Source organism: Caretta caretta, chromosome 25 (genome assembly GCF_965140235.1).
Source record: "Caretta caretta isolate rCarCar2 chromosome 25, rCarCar1.hap1, whole genome shotgun sequence".
Lineage (NCBI taxonomy): Eukaryota > Metazoa > Chordata > Testudines > Cheloniidae > Caretta > Caretta caretta.
Window position 1 is genome coordinate 8702668 of NC_134230.1, and position 14382 is coordinate 8717049.

At 44.7% G+C, this 14382-nt stretch overlaps 1 protein-coding gene across 4 annotated transcripts in view; it reads right to left on the reverse strand.

Moving 5' to 3' along the window:
• Window positions 1-14382, reverse strand: part of REXO1 (RNA exonuclease 1 homolog) — a 79163-nt gene that overhangs the window by 26631 nt on the left and 38150 nt on the right. For all 4 annotated transcript variants that reach the window (XM_048831010.2, XM_048831013.2, XM_048831011.2 and 1 more), the window contains exons 4-8: window positions 13193-13394; window positions 8696-8859; window positions 6103-6240; window positions 3517-3640; window positions 1701-1814 (exon numbers count right to left, since the gene is read on the reverse strand). In XM_048831010.2, coding sequence (XP_048686967.2) covers window positions 1701-1814; window positions 3517-3640; window positions 6103-6240; window positions 8696-8859; window positions 13193-13394 — 742 coding nt within the window. The remainder of the gene's footprint in view (window positions 1-1700; window positions 1815-3516; window positions 3641-6102; window positions 6241-8695; window positions 8860-13192; window positions 13395-14382) is intronic.

The following is a 14382-nucleotide window of genomic DNA, read 5'->3' on the forward strand; positions in this document are numbered from 1 at the left end:
GCTTGATACATTATTTCAATCTTTAAAATGTTTTCACCATTATATGGTTAAGTGTGCCAAGCAACATGCCTTCTACCACATCCCTTGGGAGACTACTCACAGCCATCTAAGATCTTGCTCTCAGGACTTTTTCCCTTATATTCAGCTTAGGTTTTCTTTTTGTTAATTTCATTCCATTATGCCTAGTTATAATTCCTTGTACCACACTCAGTAACTCCCCTCTAGGCTTTGTGTTCATACTCTTCAAATACTTGAAGACTGGTGGGTTTCCTTTTGATGTTCATAGGATCATAGAAGATTATGGTTGGAAGAGACCTCAGGAGGTCATCTAGTCCAACCCCCTGCTCAGAGCAGGACCAACCATAATTAGTCACACCAGCCAGGGCTTTGTGAAGCCAGGCCTTAAAAACCTCTAAGGATGGAGATTCTACCACCTTCCTAGGTAACCCATTCCAGTGCTTCACCACCCTCCTAGTGAAATAGTGTTTCCTAATAGCCAACCTAGACCTCCCCCACTGCAACTTGAGACCACTGCTCCTTGTTCTGTCATCTGCCACCACTGAGAACAGCCGAGCTCCAGTCTCTTTGGAACCCCCTTTCAGGTAGTTGAAGGCTGCTATCAAATCTCCCCTCACTCTTCTCTTCTGCAGACTAAATAATCCCAGTTCCCTCAGCCTCTCCTCATAAGTCATGTGCCCCAGCCCCCTGATCATTTTTGTTGCCCTCTGCTGGACTCTCTCCAATTTGTCCACATCCCTTCTGTAGTTGGGGGCCCAAAACTGGACGCAATACTCCAGAGGTGGCCTCACCAGTGCCGAACAGAGGGGAATAATCACATCCCTCGACGTGCTGGCAATGCTCCTGCTAATGCAGCCCAGTATGCTGTTATCCTTCTTGGCAACAAGGACACTCTGTTGCTTACCTGAGCTACACAGATCCATTTAAGCTTTCCTCATATGTCAATCCCTCCAGCCCCTTAGTAGTTTTTGTGGCTCTTCTCTGATCTCCCCAACAGCCTGTCTACTGCACATCTCTGTGCACAGCCAATGCGACCCAACAATGATAATGCTGGTGGCACAATCCTTTGTATACAATTGAATCTTTTAGTACAATGTTGACAAACCATTGGAAAGAGTCCCTACAGAACATATAGAGACATATTAACACTGAACACAGACAATCTCCCCTTACGGTGATGGACCCAAAATAACCACACGCAAAGCACACCTTCTGGGGCAGGAAGGCAAAAGCAACCCCCAGTGCTGAAAATGGCAAGTCAGTGATATGGAGCATCCAAAAGGCATCTGCAAATCCAAACACATCAGGCAAGTTTTCTGACCGCCTGTTAATGTTAAAATCAAAGCCCTATGGGCAGGATCAATGAACTCGCCACAAAGGTACGGCCCAGAAGAGGGAGGGCAGCTTGAGTGCACATCAGCCAGAGGTCAACTCCTTTTTCCTCAAGGGCCAGGGTGGATGCCAAGCATGCCACTGGAGTGAATGAGCCTGCAGCTCTTATATAGACTTCAGCACCCAGTATAGGTTTTGCACCGTTCAGTGAGTGATAACATGCAAAGCTTTGACCTGACGATGATCACGTTGCCTCATGGATCAGCAAGATGCTGCTCTCCCCTATTCCAGCTCTGTGATACTCACACCTCTGACTTGCAAGATATGGAGCTAGACAAAAAGGGACTTACCTGTCAAGTCCTCCGCCCGCAAGTTCCCTGACTGGTTTAGCGTAAAGCTCGTCTTAGCTGCAAGTTTCCCTCCTAGCACAGCTTCGTGGGACACCACCTTCCTGTTACTGGTCTCTGCCGGGAGAGGGGAGAAGAGAAACAGGAACAATAAAGGATCAAATCCACAGCTGCCACCTTTCGACAGTAGAATCTTCATTCCGGGGGTTTGGGGCACGACACACAGTGGGAAGCTTGGGTACTGACAGGCTGGGTTGCTGGAAAAAGGATGGTTCGATTTACTCTCTTGGAATTTCTCTCTACTTCAGGAGCTAGAATTTGTTTGGTGCTTTCAGGGCTGGCCGGTTGGTTGGAGTATCTGTCACAGGAAACCTGCTGCCTGTACTGTCAGCCTACTGTGGGTTTCCCAGGGGCAGCCAGGATGTCTGTACAATTCTATAGTATAATCCCAGCAGCCGCACGCTCGCCTCTCTATACCACTCAATCCTGTGCGATAGGAGAGCACAATCTTGTTCGCATTCCGGGGACATTACAGCCACGCTGCAGGCTTTATTTCAGCCATGGGAACCATGGCCTCTTCTGCTGCACAGCAGTCCCATTTGGCGGAAACAAGCAGTCTTGTAAAGCAGTGAGTCCTCTGCTTTAGTGGGCAATGCGGAGAAGAGAACCCACTACAGCAGCTGTGTAGCTAGGAAAGCAAGGCTGTTTCCTGGAAAAGCTCCCGAGCAGGGAGGAGGGGAAAAATTCATCTCTGCAGCATTTCTGCCAAAGACACCCCGCACCTCCTTTACTGACAAACGGCATCGCCAAGCCCCATCAAGAGGCCCAAGACACATCCCATGCCACAGCTTGCAGCTCCAACACCAAGTTCCTGCTGACCAGGCTTCCACACTGAGGGCTTGTCTACACTTACCCAGGGATCCACGAGCAGTGATCGATAGATCGACCACAGATCACTCTCCTGTCGACTCCCGTACTCCACCAGACCGAGAAGAGTAGGGGGAGTTGATGGGAGAGTGTCTCCTGTCAACATTGCATAGTGTGGACCCCGCGGTAAGTAGATCTAAATGACGTCTATCTGAGTTACGCTATTCACGCAACTCAAATTGCGTAGCTTAGATCGAATTTCCCCTGTAGCGTAGACAAGACCTGAACCTTTCACCCATCTTAAAAAAGAACTCGATCGCTTGGGAATATGTGCAACACATTAGATAATGGTTCACAGGTGCTTTTTACTAATCATTAACTGGCAGCTCTCCAAAAGGACAGCCTCCCAAAGTTCAGCCTGGCTGACTAATGGCTGTGAAAGGAATGTATGTGGGGGAGGGGGCTGGGGGGGGAGAAGAGAAGTGAAGGGAGGGGGCTGAGATCAGAAATTTTTTTCACAAGAAAAGCACAAATTGATTGTTTAATGTACCCTCTTGAGAGCCAATAATGAAATGTCTTAACCCTCTTCTTTTCTCTCTTGAAGCTTAATGTGTGTTACAGATTTCTGCAGTGATGGATGAGTCTCACACTTTGAAGGCACCATGTGAAAGTTACTCCATTAGCAGGATTTTTCATTTTAAGGAACTTGTGCTAAAAAACCCCATCCTTGCAGCATTATCTCCATTTAGGTATAGACAGCCAGCAAAGCATTGCAGGATTTTCCTCTTGAGGAGGTCTATTAAAGCTTGCAAGGCTATAAAGCTAACTCGAGTTGCTTGCCTTTCAAGCCTAATGTATCTGAGAAATGGCTCTGTCTTTTCAATGCGTTTCACTCCGCTGCCTCTAATCCCATCATGGTTTTGGATTTGAAAATCCACAGTGCAGTACGTACTGTTTACACAAGGCGGGGAATTGGGCACTAGACTTCTTAGCTTCTTTAACGTATTCACTGCCACGTTCAGGTAGATGTTCCGGCTGGTACTGCGTTCATAAGCCACCTTCTCCTCTGACAGAGCCTGCAAATAATGTAGTTTGTTACCACCTGCTCCTTTATCGCATTGGATTTTAGTTGTGTGAGAGCGCGTGATTCTTCTTGAACACAGCGCCCTCTTGTGATAATACAGGTTTCAGAGGAACAGCCGTGTTAGTCTGTATTCGCAAAAAGAAAAGGAGGACTTGTGGCACCTTAGAGACTAACCAATTTATTTGAGCATGAGCTTTCGTGAGCTACAGCTCACTTCATCAGATGCATACCGTGGAAACTGCAGCAGACTTTATATATACACAGAGAATATGAAAAAATACCTCCTCCCACCCCACTGTCCTGCTGGTAATAGCTTATCTAAAGTGATCAACAGGTGGGCCATTTCCAGCACAAATCCAGGTTTTCTCACCCTCCACCCCCCCACACAAATTCACTCTCCTGCTGGTGCTAGCCCATCCAAAGTGACAACTCTTTACATAATCAAGTCGGGCTATTTCCTGCATAAATCCAGGTTCTCTCACATCCCCCCCACCCCCATACACACACAAACTCACTCTCCTGCTGGTAATAGCTCATCTAAACTGACCACTCTCCAAGTTTAAATCCAAGTTAAACCAGAACATCTGGGGGTGGGGGGGGGGTAGGAAAAAACAAGAGGAAACAGGCTACCTTGCATAATGACTTAGCCACTCCCAGTCTCTATTTAAGCCTAAATTAATAGAATCCAATTTGCAAATTAATTCCCCTCTGCCATGTACATTGGTCAAACTGGACAGTCTCTACATAAAAGAATAAATGGACACAAATCAGATGTCAAGAATTATAACATTCATAAACCAGTCGGAGAACACTTCAATCTCTCTGGTCACGCAACCACAGACATGAAGGTCGCTATCTTAAAACAAAAAAACTTCAAATCCAGACTCCAGCGAGAAACTGCTGAATTGGAATTCATTTGCAAATTGGATACTATTAATTTAGGCTTAAATAGAGACTGGGAGTGGCTAAGTCATTATGCAAGGTAGCCTGTTTCCTCTTGTTTTTTCCTACACCCCCCCCCCCCCCCCAGATGTTCTGGTTTAACTTGGATTTAAACTTGGAGAGTGGTCAGTTTAGATGAGCTATTACCAGCAGGAGAGTGAGTTTGTGTGTGTATGGGGGTGGGGGGGATGTGAGAAAACCTGGATTTATGCAGGAAATAGCCCTACTTGATTATGTAAAGAGTTGTCACTTTGGATGGGCTAGCACCAGCAGGAGAGTGAATTTGTGGGGGGGGGTGGAGGGTGAGAAAACCTGGATTTGTGCTGGAAATGGCCCACCTGTTGATCACTTTAGATAAGCTATTACCAGCAGGACAGTGGGGTGGGAGGAGGTATTGTTTCATATTCTCTGTGTGTATATAAAGTCTGCTGCAGTTTCCACGGTATACATCTGATGAAGTGAGCTGTAGCTCACGAAAGCTCATGCTCAAATAAATTGGTTAGTCTCTAAGGTGCTACAAGTACTCCTTTTCTTTTTGTGATAATACAGTGATTGTCCATACAACTGGCACCAACAAAGGGTTTCAGAAGCAATGTGCCAAGATACAAGACAAGAGACACTAGTTCAGAAACGGTCTTGTGGGGTAACAGTGTTAACAGCAGGTCATGGAGTGGATTCATTTGAACTCTAGACATGGACAGCTAGATTCACAGCGCAGCCCTGGACGCTGTCTTAGTAAAAATTGATCACTAATCCTCCTGCAGCAACATGAAAGCACACAGGTCTGAAGCAGGCAAAAAGGAAGGTTATCCAGAATGGCTGATAAGAACCCACTCACCCTCAGAACCATCCCTTGGTTGCAATAGGAACATATCCTACTGGGAGTGGGAAAGGAGAGATGTCACAGGAAAAACCCTCACAGAGTTTGTTGTGCACCAGACACGTGTGGCATATGTTATTCTGAATTTACCCAACTGACCTCAGTGGTCAGGGTTTCCGAAAGTAAAGCACATGCTTTTCTCAACTCTGCCTCAGGAAATACTAATGATCCGTTAGCAGGTTACTGTGAGGCTCCTTAAAATCAAGGCACCAAGACTCAATAGCGAGGTAACATGAATTATGAGCTTTACAGATCATGTCTGCACCATATGCATGTCTGTACAGACTGAATCTCCAGAAGGCCTTTACCAGCATACTCTGGGTTCAGAATAAAACTTGGGAAGGATTTTATAGAGTCTAACTCTGGTTGTTTCAAAGTCTCGTTCAGGAACCTGGAAGAGATTTCCCTGGGACCGTGCACGGATCTCCCAGCGGGGAGCAAGGTGAAATTCCACTGGAATTGTAATCTTTGCCATTTTTCTAAGGATCACATGTATTTTTCAACTACTTCACTCCTGAATAAGTAGCATTGGCTGGAGCACAGCTAGAAAACAAAACCCAAAATGATCATGACAAACAGAAAAAAATCCCCCACTCCAAACTTCATACTTAAAAGCGAATGCCAACACAGACCTTGTCAAACGCTTCCCGTGAGGAAGAGCAGAACTTCAGGCACTCGTCAATGAAGAGATTGAGATACCTTTGGCGAATGTTAGTTGGGACCTTGGCACCAAACTCAGTGGGAATAACGGGCCTCTTTAAGCTAGCGCTCTAAAGAGAAAAAGAAAGGAATGAAAGGCTGTGCAGGGCTTGAAAAAACAAATTGCTTTGGGTATCTCATGTTTCCCAGGTGTTATTAATAGTGCTGTGACTTCCTTTCTGAAAACCTTCTCAAACCCCGGTACAATGTGTGTCATTTGCAGTCGCAAAAATAACATTTGCAACTGCTCAGGTCCCCCATGATATTTTTATTATAAAGAGGAATTGACATTTTTAGGGTGTTTTGTTACAGCCAAGTGGAATCGGGCCTTAAGATTCCACAAGGCAGCCAAGTAGCCTCAGTGGCGTTAGACACAAAGCTAGTACGTCTACATAGAAAAGCTTCCCAGACCATTAAAATTGTAGCACTTACATTAAAAGAGTCAAGGTTAGTGTGGTGACAAAGCATCACACTTCGTATCGGAGACATGACTGTATGAAACCAAACATAAAACCAATGGTCTGTGGTGCACATTTCCGATACTCCACCTGCAAAGAAGGGAAAATGGGAGGCTGGCAACACGCTAAGGGGCTGAGGTAAGATAGTTTGGCAACCTAACTGAATTTCCATACTCGCAATTTGGGGTTCTCGTAAGTTTAATTACGCTACTGAATTTCTTGACTTCGTACACTTTTGTGTGTGCCAACGACAAAGTGCTTGTAAGGACTTTTACCCTGAAGTAACTGATATGCACTTTCTCTGCCCTAATGATTTTGGTCTTGGAATGCGGACTACAAATACTCTTTGTATTTGACTAGGATACAACCAACCACTGCCGTTTTCCTAAGAAGGTCTGTCTGCACTGCGGTCAGAGGTGTGACTGAAGCACCGGCAGACAGACCCAAGCCAGTTGTGAGCTAGTTATCTTGAACAACACAAGAACAGAGAAGCAACAGCAGCATGAGTAGAGACACAGCCTAGCTGCCTGGGTACAACCCCGCCCAGGATCCTGCAAGCAGCTAGTCTGTGCAGCCATTGCTTCCCTGCTATTGTTGTTCGAGCTAGCTAGATCAAAGCTAGCTTGGGTATGCCTACATGTGCTGCAATCACACCTAATGACTGCTGTGTAGACATATTCTAAGTGCCAGCTTATATCATGAGGGATATGCTTTTAGTTTCTTCCTACAAACGGTATGCCCACATCATAAAGCCACCCAACAGAAACCCAGGAACATAATAGCCCACATGCGGCAAGTTAAGACCAAGGTGCACCAGGAGAGACTGGGGGGGGTGAAAGGAACCTGCAGCAACAATTGCTCCAATGAGGATGAAAGTTTGTTTTATATAGTGCCATTGGCCCTGTCTTGACAGGCAGAAAGGGTGCTTCTGTCAGTCATGTTTGTTCAATGAAGTTAACTTAACACCACTGAAAATCACTCATATTGCTAGTTAAGTGACAGCCTTATCTACGTAGGAAAGTTTTTCCAACATAACCTAAGGTGTAACTTACAACGGATGTAGTTATACAGGTATAACTTCCTGTGTGGACACTCTTTCAACATGCCTTTTCCCAATTTAGTTTGTGTCACTTGGGAAGAGTCTGAGGGTATGTCTACACAGCGCTGTGACATGGGCAGAGGAATTACGCTTTATCGCCAGGAGAGAGCTCTCCTGGCGATAAAAAAATAACCACCCTGAACGAGGAGCTCTCAGCAATAAAGCGCTGTCTATACCGGCGCTTTTCAGCACTAAAACTTTAGTTGCTCAGGGGTATGTTTTTTCACACCCCTGAATGTCTAAAATGTTAGCGCTGAAAGTGGCAGTGTAGACACAGCCTGAGCTAAACTGAAAAAAGCCACTTTTATTCTGGAATAAAAGTGTCCACAACGAGGGCTATACTGGTATAACTAGACCAGTTTAAACCCACACCTTATGTAAAACTAAAAAAAAAAAAAAACAAACAAACAAAAAAAACACCAAAGCATTTCTATGTAGACCTCACTCCAGTGAGTTAATGAGATGGAAATGCACCCTTTTTGACCAACAACAGAGTGGCACTTTTCAAACACACAGGATGACAAGATCCGTGCCCCAAACAGCTACAAATCTACACAGACAATAAAAACAGGGTACAGCCACAAGATCAGAATTGGTATAAGGTTACAGTATATTTAAACATTAGAATTCAGTTGCAGATACATCCAGGTGGCTTTCAAAGGGTTATTTTTAGGACAGAAACCACTTCTGCCCTCAATGTCACTCTGAGTCGAATGATCAGAGAAGCATTTGATCAAGGACTTGTATGTTTATATGTTGCAGCCCCACTAAATGTTACAGTTATGTAATCCTAGGTAGGGCCAACACAATAAGAGTGGGAAACTCAGTTAGAACATGGCAGCAGCTAGCTGAATCTCACTGCTCCCAGAGCCTGCTGCAGCACACAGTTACATACAATCAAACCAGTGTGGAATGAAGGGAAAAAACATACGATGGAGATGGGTTTGATATGCCAAGAGTTTGTTTTACCTGTAGACTGGGAGCATGTGCTATTCTTTTCTGTAAAGCAGTAGTAGTGGTCTTAGATGTCATGCCAGTTAGCGTACGGGCCTTCAGGGTAGGAGCAGGTGCCTCAGAGCCATTGGGGGCTGTAACGCTGCTGACTGGAATGGTTTTCTTAATGCCCACAGTGACTACAAGGTACAGAAAATACGATTTTAGACTGAAATTCCATCCACATTTTCATTTGTCAGACTGGGTACACAGAGCTCAAGGACTGCACTGCACATTGGGATTCAGGAATGGTAGCAAGCTTAATTCCTTGTGCTTATCTGCCATGTCAATGGAGAAACAACTCAGTGGGTCTGTTAAATTAGGTGATGTGTCCAACCCGTGTAGTGATGACAATAGAAGTTTCTGCTGCAATGTGCTACACAGTTAGTCTTTGACTTGAGTGTCAGAATTACAGACGTCTTGGTTCCAATGCAAAGAGCACTGGCAGAAGTTAAATCCTGCCACGCTCCTACTCACTGTGATCCATGTAAATGCTCTTGGATTTTTCTTCTTCCACACAACCTGATGTGATAAAATAGTCACTTTTATTGAATGCATGAATGTGATGTCCTCAAATGGTGTGGGAAGAGCAGTTAAGAATATCACAGTGAATATGCCCTAACAGCATAAGAAGGTGTTCTGAAGAGTCTCAGGTGGACTCATTCATCACCTGATCAGAAGAGTTCTTGGTTGCTATTGGAAGTACCTGTCCCCCTCCTGAAACAATGGCTTCTATGATTCAGCAAGAGGGAAGGGCTCAGAGAGGCTAAGCTAAGGACTCAGTCACTACCATGGACACTCAGATACCAGAAAAGTCATTACAAAAAGATCTCAGTGATGCCACAAATGCAGGAGAGGAAGGAGACAGAATACCCTGACATCTGCAACATGAAAGCAAGGTAGCAGAAACCACCTCAGGATGAGTCAATATTATGATAACAGAAAAGCAAAAGGGTGAACACACTGGGGGTGAAATCCCTGCCCCCACTGAAATCAATGGCAAAACCCCCATTTACTTCAGTGGGGCCCGAATTTCACCTTCTGTAGTCTCTTAAATACAGTTAGCAACATTCAGTTGAATATATTTCATCTGATGTCTCACATGTGCAGTGACTTGAGTCTTGAAAAAAAATATATGCCAACATCCCTCTTAACCCAAAGTTTATTCATATCCTTAGTGGACTAAGAAGATTGTCTTGTAGATCCTCTTCCCCAAAAACAGCCTTTCTAAAACACATCTGCAAGAAGAGCGTCTTGCCACTAATATATTGGGGCAATTTTTCCCCCTTTAAAATTCTGTTAGAGGATGTTGCTTTCACACTACACATGGAGAAGTGTCTGGCTCTCTTTTCACACATGGCAGGGCAGATTTTGTAAGCAGAAGGAAATACAGATGTCAGAGTTTCTGTTTCCAAGAAACAACCCAATAATTTTTAAAACATCTTTTCTCATCCAAAAAATCCTAAATAGAGGATTCTAGATTATAATCTCCAGACCTTCTTTGCCGTCAGCATGGGCTAAGGGTATCTGTAGTGCTGACAATACCCAGGATAGGAACGTAATGCTTATAGTGCTGTGAAAGCTTTTACCCAGAAAAAAAGTCAACCCAGATTTTTCTACTTTTTGAACTTGTGTCATTCTGAAGTATTTATATGAACACGGAATGGACAAAGTCATTTGTGACTGGAGAGAGAAGAGTATCTAGCGGGAGGATTCAACGGTCACTGAAGAGAAGGTAGTAGGTGGAGTTATGAGTTGTTTGAAAGCTTGGTTTGCTAACTAGCTTTAGAAAGAGTCACACTGACAGATGCCCTGTCTAGAGGAACTCTATACACTAGCATGCAATTAGAACTAATATGTTGACATTTCCAACGAGCATGAAAACTTACCACATAACACACATTTTATGCAGACGAGGGACCCAAAAGAAAGGCACTACATTTTAAAAAGTAGACATTTCAGGGGGACTTGGGAGACTACGTACCACTGTCAAGCCTCAGTGAAAATCTGACTTGAAGAAATTAAAAAAATGGAACTACATAGAAATAAAATCAAAAAGCCATTCAGAGAAGTTACAGAACCTTTTCATTATTTTGCCAACATTACTGATCTCAAATACAAAGGTTATAGGTTGAACCACTGAAGCACTTAGAGGAGAGGAAAGTGCTCAGGAACAGTCAGCATGGATTCACCAAAGATTAGTCAGGCCTGACTTGCCCAATTGCCTTCTATGACGAGATAACTGGCTCTGTGGATGAGGGGAAAGCAGTGGACATGGTGTTCCTTGACTTTAGCAAAGCTTTTGACACGGTCTCCCACAGTATTCTTGCCAGCAAGTTAAAGAAGTATGGGCTGGATGAATGCACTATAAGGTGAATAGAAAGTTGGCTAGATTGTCGGGCTCAATGGGTAGTGATCAATGGCTCCATGTCTCGTTGGCAGCCGGGATCAAGTGGAGTGCCCCAAGGGTCGGTCCTGGGGCCGGTTTTGTTCAATATCTTCATTAGATATAGATACATATCTATATGTATGCACCCTCAGAAAGTTTGCAGATGACACCAAACTGGGAGGAGAGGTAGATACACTGGTGGGTAGGGATAGGATACCAGAGGGCCCTAGACATATAAGAGGACTGGGCCAAAAGAAATCTGATGAGGTTCAACAAAGACGAGTGCAGAGTCCTGCACTTAGGATGGAAGAATCCCATGCACCGCTACAGACTAGGGACCAAATGGCTAGGCAGCAGTTCTGCAGAAAAGGACCTAGGGGTTACAGTGGACGAGAAGCTGGATATGAGTCAACAGTGTGCCCTTGTTGCCAAGAAGGCCAATGGCATTTTGGGATGTATAAGTAGGGGCATTGCCAGCAGATCAAGGAACGTGATCATTCCCCTCTATTCGACGTTGGAGAGGCCTCATCTGGAGTACTGTGTCCAGTTTTGGGCCCCACACTACAAGAAGGTTGTGGAAAAATTGGAAAATGTCCAGTGGAGGACAAAAAAATGATTAGGGGATTGGAACACAAGACTTATGAGGAGAGACTGAGGGAACTGGGATTGTTTAGTCTGCGGAAGAGAAGAATGAGGGGGGGGGTTTGATAGCTGCTTTCAGCTACCTAAAAGGGGGTTCCAAAGAGGATGGATCTAGACTGTTCTCAGTGATAGCCAATGACAGAACGAGGAGTAATGGTCTCAAGTTGCAGCGGGGGAGGTTTAGGTTGGATATTAAGAAAAACTTTTTCACTAGGAGGGTGGTGAAACACTGGAATGCGTTACCTAGGGAGGTGGTGGAATCTCCTTCCTTAGAAGTTTTTAAGGTCAGGCTTGACAAAGCCTTGGCTGGGATGATTTAGTTGGGGATTGGTCCTGCTTTGAGCAGGGGGTTGGACTAGATGACCTCCTGAGGTCCCTTCCAACCCCGATACTCTATGATTCTATGAAACCCTAAACAGGAGAAGTGGCCAAATCACGGCTGGTGGAACATAAATTCATTCTTTCTCTTCCAGCATTTAAAACTGAAGATCCAGATTTCTACCCTGTACCTATGTTTGTGAAGGCAGTAGTGCCTCAGGTCATTGTATTAAAATGATGGAAAACTGAGGAAGTAAAGTCACAGAAGACAGGACCAGCTGCATTCAGAATTTTGTCAATTTTAGAAGACCTGAACCCCTATCCAGCCAGCTTAGCATGAGTCCAGCGTGCTTTTAGAATACTCAAATTCTCCTGAACTTTGTAATATGTTAGATATTGAAAAAGCAAATAAATTGGTAAAAATGTATCTATATCTAAGGACAGATACAAAAGTGCGTTAGGTCTAACTTGTCAAGGGAGAGGAAATTTGACGGCATTCTTGTTTTGCTAAGACAATGGCAATAAATACACTTATGACATGGATTATGCAGCATACATTTTGTGTTTCATTTCATAAAACTTGTGCGCGCTTCCTAGAGTTTCTTACTTTTCAGAAAACAAACAATGAACATAAGAACGGCCACAGTGGGTCAGACCAAAGGTCCATCTAGCCCAGTATCCTGTCTTCCCACAGTGGCCAATGTCAGGTACCCCAGAGGGAATGAACAGAACAGGTAATCATCAAGTGATCTATCTCCTGTCGCTCATTCCCAGCTTCTGGCAAACAGAGGCAAGTGAACCATCCCTGCCCATCCTGGTGAACAGCCATTGATGGACCTAGCCTCCACGAACTTCTTTTTTGAACCATGTTATATGGGATTTTTCAGTTTGGAGGAGAAGGGAAAGAAAGGGAAAAAAATCACAACATCCCTGACTTCTGGCCCAGCACACAAAGATTTGAACTTGGCTAATGCTACCTCAAATGGAGGAATGTTTGTTTTCCCGTATTCTCGCTGCAGAACACCTCGAGCTTTTATTATCTTTAAAACATTCTTAAGGAGACAATGTCATTTTAACGGGAGAAAGCGAAAGGACAGCGGTTAATGGAGCCAGTGGCGACTTACTCTGCTTCGCTGCTGTGGAAAGCGCTACATTTGGCACGTGAGCAATCCTTTTCTTTTCTCCTGGCAAGGCAAGAGAGGCCCTTTGGACTGCCACAGCCAGCTGGGCTGCCTGCTGCTGTGCCAGCTGAATCCTCCGGTAACAGACCTCCTGGGCAGTCGGTGGGCGGTACGGCCGGATTACTGGTTTGTTCGGGACATCTGCCTGCACAGATATAAAAGATTCTATAATCAACCTGTTTGCTCGCTGAAGTCCAGACCCCTGGCCTTCATTCAGAGTAGAAAAGGGCAGAGGCTCTTTTACAACTCTACGTCCCTGGAGTTAGGCTATGGCTACTCTATGGAGCTTACACCAGTGCAGCTGCATTGCTGTACGGCTGCTAGTGCAGACACGCTAAGCCAACAGGACAGAGCTCTTCTGTCGACTTAATTATTCCAGCCCCCACGAATGGCAGTGGCTATGTCAGCAGGAGAGATTCTCCCACCGACACAGTGCTGTCCACACCAGCGCTTAGATCGTTGTAACTTACGTTGCTCAGAGGGGTGGCTTATTTACACCTCTGAGCAACATAATTTATACCGACCTAAGCTGTAGCGTGTACATAGGCTTATTTTGTTTATAAAGATTTCCATGTGTCAGCTGATGGAAGGGGAGGTCATGCTAGTCTTCCAGAATAGTTATCATTACAGGCAGCTCCCTTCAGTTTTAGTTTGTTTAAAAACCCAATTCACTTGCGTTTACAGCATCGGAACGGAACAACTAGAATTCAGCAGTCTGTTCACACATAGGAACAGAACCCTTCTGTCAAGGTTCCTTCCCCACTCTGAACTCTAGGGTACAGATGTGGGGACCTGCATGAAAACCTCCTAAGCTTACTTTCACCAGCTTAGGTTAAAACTTCCCCAAGGTAAAAATGAATTTTATCCTTTGACCCTGGATCTCCACTGCCACCACCAAACTTTAACTGGGTTTACTGGGAAACGTAGTTTGGACACGCCTTTCCCCCCAAAATAATCCCAACCCTTGCACCCCACTTCCTGGGAAAGGTTTGGTAAAAATCCTCACCAATTTGTATAGGTGACCACAGACCCAAACCCTTGGATCTGAGAACAATGAAAAAACATTCAGTTTTCTTACAAGAAGACTTTTAATAGAAGTAAAGGAATCACCTCTGTAAAATCAGGATGGTAGA